Source organism: Plecotus auritus (assembly GCF_963455305.1).
Source record: "Plecotus auritus genome assembly, chromosome: 4".
Classification (NCBI taxonomy): domain Eukaryota; kingdom Metazoa; phylum Chordata; class Mammalia; order Chiroptera; family Vespertilionidae; genus Plecotus; species Plecotus auritus.
In genome coordinates this window covers 155,540,556-155,552,602 of record NC_137775.1, presented here as the reverse complement: position 1 = coordinate 155,552,602, position 12,047 = coordinate 155,540,556, and the positions used below count along the sequence as shown (strand labels likewise).

Genomic DNA, 12,047 nt, shown 5'->3' with positions numbered 1-12,047 from the left:
CTAAAACTACCAGCCATTCTTTTAACCTCCCTGAAGCCCTCACCCATGCATTGGACCAAATGAAACAATAAAGCTTTTTGCAGCAAAAAAAGAAAAAAAAGAAAGAAAGAAAAAGGTGTTGAATGAATCATTTTAGGGTTTGCAAATACATATGGGAGTCTCATGTTAAAAATAACTTCTTATCCTATTACAGAACCTTTGGTTAGGTAAACAAGGATTACTAGTAAAGAACAAATCACCTGGATTACTTGCCAAAAGTTCTCCATAGGACACCCTACTCAACTCTAAATACTTATAATTTAAATTGATGTTATATAATAATATTGGCTTTGCTGATAATCCTCTCACCTAATAAATATGGGAAACAGACACAGAAATTGAAATATGACCTATGTGTACAATCACTCACTAAACAGAATAAAATGATTGGGTTCAATGTTGAGTAACAATTTGTTGACCTGTTGGCTTAATTATAATAAAGATTACATTTGTATATATAGCCAAAGCCATGCATCTGTTAGTAGACATTGCCATGGACATTAGGAAAGCTGATGTAGATATGAACACCTTCAAGATTTTACTAATATGCACAGGTTTGTTTAACTTTTTATGTTTCCATTGCTTTTAAGAAACTTAAGTTTACCTGTTAATTAAGGAATCTGAATTCCTGTTGAGATACTTTTTTACTCATGGAATATTATTCTCTCATTCTCAGTTTCTTTATGGGGGCACATTTGTGTGTTTAAATATAGAACAAAATCTTGGATTATTTCAAACAGTATTTTACTTTTGGTGTTTTTTTGTGTTTTGTTTTTTTTTTCCTTTGGGGTCTTCTTAAAGTAATTTGCTATATAAAAAAATTTCATTTATAACAAAATGTCATATCAAATATTATTTATTAATATAGGGCTATTTTTAAATATTGGGCTTTTTAATGTAATTTATATATCCTTTCATTCAAACTACATACTCTGGGAGTGAGTTATAGGATATGCCTATTTCTGGTTTTTGCTTTAGAGGTACAGCATAACACAATTTACAATGAGTCACAACTTAACCAAAAACAGAGCCTCTTTTCTTTCTAATAAAAAGAAAAGCAATGAAAATAAGTAAATAAATGCAGAAAGTAGGTTTCACTGATTTCTTTCAGCTAGCATTTTAAATTATAATACAACAAACTTTTACATGAAAAATATGATTTATGTGAGCACGCAAAACAATTTGACTGAAATGATCAATAAAGTAAAGGAAGAAATTAATGAAACTGGCTTTTAACTGAAATAACCATTCTACATAAAAGTTGTTCATGAAGAAATGAAATAAAGATGTAGGAAATCTGAGACCTCATTTTGTTCTTTCTTTCAAATTTGTTCTGTACAACACACAAAAATATTGAAATATGAGTTAAAGGAAAAATATTGACTTGGTTCTAAAGGTTTTTTTCAAAATCATAAATACCTGTAAATGTAACTTAAAGGACAAATATATGGAATAATTATTAATAAAGCTGTTCATTTTTATATTTTAACCTGATTTTACTTAAAAGACTCTCTGTGTTATTTCCTCAGTACTTTCATACACTGCAGCAGAAATTCAGCTATTAATTAACCCAATAAATTTGCCTGAAAACATGCTTCCTGGTACTCAACTAAGTCGAGCTTATGATAAGGACGTTGTTGGAAAAGCAGATGCCTACCACTTTCTGAATAAAACAAAGGACTTTATCATCGATGCAAGTAAATACATTTTGACATTTTAATTTTAACCTTGTTACTTTTAAGATTCAGACTTTAAAAAATATTTAAATTAAAACTAACCATTATATTGTATTTCTGGGTTAAAACCTATTGCAGGTAGTTATATAAACAATTTCTAAAAGAGCTTCCCATTACTACCCTACTCCACATTCCTGATATCCCAACATTGCTACAAATATTTCTTGAAAAAAGAAAAATTATTGTGCATGAATTTGGCATGAGAGTCACCCTATTCTTTTCAGCAAAATAAATGTTTTTCAGTAATAGGAAAGATGATCCAGAATATATATTTTTGTACTAACGTCAAAAAAATAATAAGCATAATGCAACAAATTTACATGAAAAATATAGCTTATGTGGATATCCAAAACAATTTGACTCAAATGATGAATAAATTAAAATAGAAAATTCATGAAACTGGTCAAGGGAATTAAAATTTTTGTGCAAAGGAAGAATAAATTAGTCAGTTCGAACAGGGAATATGTGTTCCCCACAGCACCCTGTGTCTAACCAGGTGGTTTGCACAGCAGGGCCTCAGTAGGTTTAAAGGAAAAAAGCAATAGCATATTTCAGTTAAAACCGAAATTCAAAAAGCTTTGTTTTAACAATAAATAATCCAACCAAATCCAGTTACAAGCACAAATGTGTTTCTGAATTCCTCTGAAGTAGAGTCCACCTATTTTCTTACGTGGGTGCTTCCTGCACAGATTATGATTTCTATGGGTGTATATAATTAGATGTTCATTCTAAGCTAAGACCTAAGATAGCATAACTTTTGTCCATGTTTCAGATAGCCATCATAGTGTGTATGTATTACTGTGTGTGTTATGCTTAGGAAATGTTAAAATATTGTCCAACATAATTTTTGCAAATTAAACAAAATGGTTTTGCAAACAAGAATAGACAGTGTTTTGCCTCATTTTCTGCCTAGTGTTGCTTCACTTGAACACTTGGCTTGTGGTTCAGCACAGTCCCACACTCAGAACAAAACCAACCCCTTTCCTCAGAAGTCAATTCCAAGCTCAGTTAACTCACTTGCTGCCTTTCCTCTCAGTGACTAGGACTATACCCTAAATCTCCAAAATCCAAATATCTGAGCAACCCTAGACCCTCTGTTACCTCACAAGAAGGGTCAAGATACTGGAAACCTTCCTTTGATGGGAGAGTTTCTGATTCCTTGTGGTCAGACAGCAATAATGTCCACCTCCTCAGTCTCTCTCATTGCAGCCTTTTGGACCTAAGACTTTTTTTTTTTTTTTTCTATTTGAGGTCTGCTGGGAGTGATACCACAGACCTTGGCCCAAATCCCAGAAGAATCCCCCATTCTCTTTGCACACCGCTTCCTTAATAATGTGAAAATGTCTGAATCTAATTATATGAAGAATTTGTACCCATTTAAATTCTGTTTCTCATATATTTGTTATCCTTGATAATTGCCTAAGATTAAAGATCCTGCAAATATATATTTATCCTCTTGTCTCTTCTCATCTTTATACCATTCCAAGCTTCCTCTCCCATAAACTAATCTCACATTCTTGTTGCATTCTTGTATCTTTCAATTATAGTCTATGAAATCCCCATTATGTGGCAAACTCATACGTAAACAAGCAAACATCTCTTGTAGCATTTCTCTACCTCTTAATTAAAATTTGTTGTAGTGTGGAATAACCACAGCATGCCTCAAGCTGATGTTACTCATTCATCCACACATCTCATATCTCTGGATCAGTTTGTGGGAAGACGGCATTCTTCTGACTCCCCAAGCTGATTCCTGACCATTACTCTGATCCCCTTACTCATTTTGAGGATATTTGGTTCCTTACAAAACATGCCAATCACTCCCTCTCTAGCCCTGGGGACTTGAATATATTATTTATAGTGTTTTTCCCTATCTCAGTTCTGCCACCATTTCTTAGGTTACTTCAGTATTCACATAATGGCCCATCCAGTGTGTTCAATCCCTCTACCTTACCTAGTGTCAATTCCCATCCCTAAATCCCTGTGACTTTAAAATCTACTTTCATCCACACACTCTCATGGCTGCGACCAGATCCTCATCAGTACCTAGAACAATTCTTCTTCTCTACTATTAATCTCAGACCTCTCACTCCTATACTTCCTTCAGCTTTTTTATTTCATTTTTCCCTACTATGCTGTTTTGTCGATATCATGAAGGCCACAAATTCATTGATTTTTTTTTCTATAATTGACCTCTTCTCTTTTCTTCTCTATCCAGTATTATGACCTATCTTTCAACTCTTCTTTGACAATATCCTCAGATAATTTGCTTGTTGTTCTATAAATTTTGCCTAGCAAAACTCCAACATGAAATAGATCAAATAGTTCATGTTGTCTATTATACCTGGGCTGATGAGTTTTGTTAGAGAAATCACATAAACCAATATATTAACCCTAAATTGCACTTGGCCCAATATACTTTCTGGTAATCCTTCAAAATTTCTCTAGTTATATGACTTTTTAATTTGCCAACTTGGCTATTTTAAATTTTCTCCAATCTCATTTCAAATCTCCTACTCACCTAAAATCTCTTCTCTCTGTGGGCCTCTGCAAAGATCATGTATTTTTTTCTCCTTTATTCCTCTCCACCTAACCAACTCCTTCACATTATCAAGCATTAGTCAGAAATAATTCCCTCTGGGAAGTAATTTTAGCATCCATCCTCCTTCCAACATTAGGTAAAATGTCCTTCTTAGTATTTTTTAAATCACTCTTTAGCAATTTTTTCCCCTACAGTTGAATCTCTTAAGCAAAATGACTATGCCTGCTTCAATTGTTTTACGTCGTGATTATGTATCTGTGTTCATGTTCCTACATTACAAGATTCTTGATTGTGTTTCTAATTCTTCTCCCAACTCCTCAAATCTACATGTCCCCTTATATCAGTTTTTTGAAGCTTCATAACATATATAACAAAATATAACTGCTTAAAATTACGATTTTATTTTTTCATAATTCTGTGAATTGGATTAATTATTTTTCTGCTTGGTTTTTCTAGTTTTGCTTGAGTTCACTGATAAGGCTGAATTCCAACAGTTTTCACACCTATTTCAAAGGAAAGTGCATGACAACTTCTGAAACCTGTCTATCAAATTCTAGCCCCTCATGAATCCAACTGATTCTATCAAACCACAAGTTATTTAATACATCGGCAAGACAACACTGGGACTCTTCTTCCCTTGTATCCTAGACACCAAAGATGAGGGCTAAAAATATCTTGCTTGGATAGAGGGGTCAAGGGAGACTCACAGGACCACTCAATGAAGTTTTAGTCCCATTAATCTGACTAAAGGAGACCTATTAGGAAAATTTATAATAACCACCCAGTGGTTGAACCTATTAATATTCCCTCTAGGTTTGGTCCAATACTACACTTTGAGATTGTTTATTGTCCTATTTGGGAAGGGATATACAAGCTCTACTTCAACTAGAAAGAAGTTCAGCATTGGGTTGTTCTTGTTTCTTGTTATGAGTTTGCTTGATGAATCATTCAATATAACGTTTTAAACCTTTTGCCGGGAACCAATTCCAACATGTCATAATTACAAGAGTTTCATCAAAAGGTTGGTGAAGCTTGGGGGGCTCAACAAGGGCTGAGCCACATATGTAGTTTACCTGTTGGAATGGCTAAAAAGCATCTCCCCCAAACCTAAATAGGATAATCCTTTGCTGCCAGACAGCTCAGGGCATTTTAATCTGCATGTTATTGCCTCCTGTTGGCCAAACACCTGAACAGCTGTAGGCTATTCCCCAATCTGTAATGCTTCTGTAAACACTACCCTTTGAAGTGTATTATCTCCACCTTGCCTTAGGACAATCTGTGTTAATAAAATAGCACAAGATCCTGAGTCAAGGCATAGTCTTTAGCTCCTTTAGCCGAAGCTCCTCTGACCCCCAATGCCTTTCAAAACTATCTTTCGTCTTTGGACTCCTTATGAATCTATGCAGCAGCTCCTTTCTCCAGATTGCTGCACCCTTCCGTAATGCTGGGACCATAACCCCGGCACCTTTTATTTATTTTAAAATGCTTTTTAATTGATTTCAGAGAGGAAGGCAGAGGTAGAGAGAGAAAAAAACATCAGTGAGAGAGAATCATCAATCAGCTGTCTCCTGAACATCCATCACTGGGGATTGAGCTAGCAACCTGGGCATGTGACAGGAATTAAACTGTTCAGGGGTTGATGCTCAACCACTTAGCCACACTAGCTGGGCATTTATTCAATATACTTTTTTTAAATGTTGAAAAATTTTTAAAGTAAATCTTATTTGTTACAGAGAAACTTTTTTGTCTATATTGAATCCATTAGCTAAGATTGGTTAGTAAATGTTTTTAAAAGAGTTGCCTATAGAGAAGAGTGATTTTCCCAGAATTAAGGATAATCTTAGTTCCCTCTAATAAAATAGCTTTTTGACTCAGAGCTTTCCAAGAATATCACAAATATTTCATTAATTTTAAAAGCTATATTTTGTTAGAAATTGATGACTATCTTTAAAAATGCCCACAATTTTAACTGCACAATAAAATGTTATTTTTATTAGTATCTGTGTTATTCTCCTCTTTACCTATTGTTTCTTTTCTTGTCTTTACTTAAAAGAGTTAATTATTTTACATCCAGGTCTTAGGCTAGCCCAGCATGGAATTTTCTGCTTTTACAGTAAATAGCATATAAAAGTACCTTTTTGGAGGCACCATGCCTCCTTTGATAACAAAGACATCTTTGTAGTAAGATGTCTGCTCAAAATTATATTAAACCTATTATATGATTTCAGGTAAACTCACAATAACTAATGAATTTGGATATAAACAAACAACTTTTTTTTTTTACTGTTAATAAAAAGTAGACAAGTATTGTGATCACAATATGATGTTTGTCATTTATAGTTTCTAATCTTTGGAAATGGTTTTTAATGAAAATGTTTGAAAACAAAACACAGTTTACTTAAAATAGGTTTAAACAGACATTAAAATATAAGTCAACTATTAGTGTTTGTTATTTATTTTCATATTTTAAATATTCTCTTGTGAGGTAGCAAAAAATAAAAATGGGTAATTATAAAATCTTTCAAGACAAAAAATATGTTCCTATATATTTATGTGAATTATCATTCATAAATTATCTGTTTACTAGGTTCTGGGATAATAACTTCTACCAAAATTTTTAATTATGAAACTGATCCTAGAAGGTTTCTATTGATAGTTGATACTGGAGGACTTGTGAGACATGTTTTGACCATTAATATCATTAATGTTCCGGAACCTCCAGACTGTACTGCTGATCCCCAGTTTTCTTCAGGCACAAGTATGATACATCATTTTCTTATAATTTACTTTTAACAGCTATCTATAATGAATGAGACCAGGCACATGTCTCTAGTTGGAAACTCTAGTGATTTTTAGTATGTATATACTGTAATGTGTGTTTATATAAATATACCAAAATATGTGCAGCTATTCATGTATATAAGAAAACATAATATCTCTATAGAACTGTTTGGAAAAAAATATATTTGCCAGATAGAAATTCTCACTCTGCTATTAAGAGATTAGAGAGCAAATAAATTAAAAACAGCAATAGAGATTCTTCTATTGTAAAATATGTGGGGCAGTAGAGAGAAAAATAAAAGGCTTTGACAACTTAGTACATAAATTTAAATATTTACTTATGAAAATGTCAGAAAGAATAATTGACTTTAATACCCTTGAGGTTCAAAAGGTATTTTCATACTATAAGAGTAAATAATCTGTGTTTGTGTTTGGGGGTTGACCAAGTCAGAGACATAAGGGAAACTTCCTCTAAAGAACTGACAATATTTTAGGTCCAAACTCTTATCTTAGTAAATAAGCAAGAAGAGAGGGAACAGTGTTTCACGTGGAAGGAACTGTATGTACAAATGCCTAGAGGTAGTATAAAATGTAAGAAAATGGAACGTCTACCATGACTGCAAAGGAGGGAGCACTATGTAAGTAATATAATTCAAAATAATTGTTGAAAGATAAGATGGGTATTTTAAGAATATTGGTCTTTGCCCTAAGGGTGTGGTAATCCTTTTAAATATTTTAAGCAGGTAAGTATTTTCAATAGATTCATCTGGTTGAGAGTAGAGCAAGATTTGAAGGAAACAAACTTAGAGGAGGTGTCAAAAGATTTTGTAAAGAGCAAAATAGCAAATATTTTGAATTTTGAAGGCTAAAAGGTAAAATCAAAGGTATTATTTATGCAATACTTACATAGCAATGTAGGAGAAAAGTTTATATAAATTTTTTGACAAAATTTTAAAAATATAATAATGGTAACAATTGGTTATAATTTTGTAATAGAGGTATCAGTAAATAGTTTTTCTTGTTGGCTAAGAAATGAGCCACTTAGAATCTTATTTTTGTTGTAGCATAATTTAAATTTATTTTTGTGAATAAAATCATGTATCATTAATTTTTTCCCCTGACCATTGTTCTCCTGCCAAAAGGGAATATTGTGATGAGTTCTCAGTCTTATAATTCTTATGTTCATCATGTTCTTTTATGACACCTACAGTGACTTTTTATAAAAAACACAATGCTTTGCCACAATTCAATACTGAGTAATCCACACTCAATCATGCTTTAAAAGTGTAGCATTCAAAATTCGCATTTCTCTTTTTGTTTAGCCATGATAGGTAGGCGATAGGTAGGCATGGTAATACATAATAACATGCATGATAGGTAGGCCTGGCAATAAGTAATAACTACTCACAATGCTGTTATGACTGGATTAATGCAATTTACAGTATGTGAAATAACAAGAGCACTGAATATGGTCTCTATCTCTATTACTAAACTGCCACCATACTAAGAATGCAGCAATAGACAATATGTAAACAAGTGGGTTTACATATGTATGTTTTCTGCTACACTTTATAAACACTGAAATTTGAATTTCATGTAAATTTAATCTCACAAAATATTATTCTTTCTTTTGATTTTTTTTTTTACCATTTATAAATATAAAAACCATTTTTAGCTTAAAGACCATATAGAAATAGGCAGCAATCTAGATTTGGCTCGTGGGTGGTAGTTTGAAGACCCATGGAATAGGGAGAGGTAATTGTCAGGTTATTTCAGTAATCCAGGCAAGGAATAGTATAGTTTGACCTAGGAAAGTTATGGAGATAAAGATAAAAGAATAGTATGGAGATACTTAAATAGTAAATGAACCTACTATTAAATTAATATAAGGAAAAGCAGAAGATGGAGGTTTCTGATTTATATAAGTGGTTTGGAGATACTCAGTTAAGCTATCTAGAAATAGACCACATTTGGAGAAAAAAATTATGAGTCCATTTTTTAACATCTTGTGTTTGATAAGTCTTTGTTATACAAAGGAGAGATTTAAGTAAGCAGTTGAGCTCAGAGGTCTTGCCTAGGGTTATAAATGTTTTGTAATTGAAACCATGGATTTGGATGAGATTATTCAGCTAGTGAGTAGAGAATTAGAAGAAAGGAGGGCATAGGGCCAAACCTTGAGGAACTCCTACCCTCAATGATGTGAGGAAGAAACTTAGCCTGCCAAGGAGATTAAGGAACAGCTAAACTGGTGGTGGAAAAAAAAGAGTTATATCCTGAATGGCAAAGGAAGAGTGTTGAAAGAGCGTGCCAGTGGTTAGTAGACTTGAATTCTAGAATCAAGTAAGATGAGGTATTAAAATGTTCATTGCATTTAGTTAGTGATATGGGGATAGTGATAACTAATGAGCCTACTGAGAACTATTTTATTGGTTTACAGGAGTAGAAGCCAGAGAGAAGCAGATTTAGGATTGAGATTGTGAAAATAAAAACCATTTTTTAGGAAATTAGCATGTAAAGTGGAGAGAAAGCAGTGGCAAAACTATATTGGATTAAAAGAGTTTTGTCCAGTGTATTTGGTTTAAAGGAAGACTTTGAGGTAATGTTACAAACAAATGGGGAGAATACAGTTGACTGGGTGGTTGAAGATACATGAAGAAGAAAGTAAGAGAGAAATGGTATCTAAGTTTAGTTGGAATCAATTAATCAAGCATTTATCAATCTCAGCTATCATATAAACATTTATATATCAATCTTTACACTTTTATTTTTATATTTAGAAAATTCAAAATGTCATGAAGCTTTAAGTTTTCTCCTTTCAGATGGTACTTTCTAATCTCTGAAAAAGTGCTAGTGAAGTGAGGGTCCCAGGTTATTTGAGTGTGTGCCTGAAATAAATTTTCTTTATCGTTGATATTCAAATATAGTATTTGAAAGAATTCATTATTATCCCTTGATTTAAAAAACTATATATAAAAGAAGTTAAAAATTATTTTGAAATTTGGACCATATAAACCCAAACCAATTATTCATTTAATTTAATTGCCATATTAAGTATCTTTTAAATTGATTATAAAAATAAACTAGGATTTTTCTACATGCATCTCTATTATACTGTGCTAAAATATCACATTTATTTTCTTAAAAAGGGACATTGATTACAAACAGAAATGTAATGTTTATTATGTTAATGCAAAAGTATTATTTTTTCTAATATTCACTGTTAAAGGCAATAATCTTTGATAACCATGTACAGTTATTTTTTAAAGCAAACATACACACAGACATATGTACACATCAATAATGATATTGGCTATCAATGTGCTTAAGTAACTAGAATACCTGCATGGTTTTTGTTGTTGTTTGTCTTCTTCTCTTGATCAAGGGGTAATACTTTGAGAAACCTCTCCAAGCTCTCCTGGGCTCCAAGCTCCCTTCTGTGTCATACTGAGGACCCTTGAGTCCTTGTTTTCCATTCCCAGTGTCATCTTGTCCAGGATATGAGGTGGTAAAAGTGTGCACTGAGGGATGGCAGAATAGGTTGGTGGATAAAAGAGACAGATGATTGTTAAATTGTTGATTAAGATTTGAAAAGCAGCCCTAGCTGGTTTGGCTCAGTGGATAGAGCATCAGCCATTCCAGTCAAGGGCACATGCCTGGGTTGCAGGTTCGATCCCTAGTCGGGGGGGAAGGGGTCTGCAGGAGGCAGGTGATCAATGATTCTCGTCATTGCTGTTTCTAACTCTCTCTCCCTCTCCCTTCCTCTCTGAAATTAATAAAATTGTATTTTTAAAAACTATTTGAAAAGCAATCATGAGGATTTTGTCTGATTTGAAGACTTAATGGATGTCTAGGAACCTTGCCAAGTTTTATTTTCCCAGGCAATATTTTTAGAGGTACTCAGTTTTAGAGCAAATCCTCTAGATTTGCAATGATCTTTTTGTGCCAAGAGAAAAAGCAATAGTCAACTGTGTAAACACCAAAGAAAAGTTAAGATGGACACTAAGTATGGAAAAGGCCTTTGATGACTTTGAGAAATTTCAGTGTTTGTAGTGGGGTCAGAATTTCTAGCAGAGTGAACTAAAGACTTACGGGGAGGTGAAGAAATATACAAAACTCCCGCCTTGAAGAGCAGGATATAGACAGGACCATGGTTAAAATTTTCTTGAGGTCAGGTACTTCTTTTCCTTTTAAGTATTTAGTTTTCAAGCTCTTGCAGTGGCCACACCTGTTCTGGCCACTGACTCGCTCCCAGATGTGATTGACAGCCAGGTAAGCACTTCCCAAGTCACACAGACCTTATTGGGCATTCATCTAAACTGCCTTTGTCCAGTCCTTTCTCCCTTTGATTAGCTGGGAACAGATTTGGAGAGTGTTAAATTAGCAAAGCTGTATAAAGTCATGGCTATATATTTTAGTCTTCCCTTTATTCCTTTCCTGTTAAAAAATAACCAGATTATTACAACAGTATTATTAGTGGGCTTGTAGATCTTATGGGGAAAGATGAGCTATCACTAGTCTAAGTTTCTATTTATTGTGTGCAGTAAAAAGAGAGATCTCCCGTGGGAAGTAAGATAGAAGGGACAGGGTAAGAGATTTGGGGCAAAAGAGCAAGGTTTGAAATAATTGTTGTAGAGAGTTAAATAAACAGAACAGAGACTTACTTAAGAGCTCTGAGGGTCCGATCAACTTATTCCTCTATTAATTTTCTGTGCATTAAATAGTTCAGGCTTATACAAAAGTATCACAAAATATGACATTTATTTAAATGTTAAACAATGAAAAACAATTTAAACTCAATTTTCAGATTATTTGACTCAAAAACAAGTTATAGATGCCAGTGTATTTCTAACACATATTGTACTTCATTTAATTGTTTTGTTTAAACATTTATTTTTTTTTGAAATATATTTTATTGCTTTTCTACAGAGAGGAAGGGAGAGGGATAGAGA

General features: G+C 33.2%; 1 protein-coding gene across 1 annotated transcript in view; it reads left to right on the top strand.

Annotated features, from left to right (window-relative positions):
- Nucleotides 1-508: 508 nt before the first annotated feature.
- Nucleotides 509-12,047, top strand: part of LOC308246865 (cadherin-related family member 4-like) — a gene marked incomplete at both ends in the record, with an annotated part of 101,966 nt that continues 90,427 nt past the window's right edge. The window contains 3 exons of the mRNA XM_080665208.1: nt 509-593; nt 1,569-1,736; nt 6,905-7,075. Of these exons, the coding sequence (XP_080521334.1) occupies nt 509-593; nt 1,569-1,736; nt 6,905-7,075 (424 nt within the window). The remainder of the gene's footprint in view (nt 594-1,568; nt 1,737-6,904; nt 7,076-12,047) is intronic.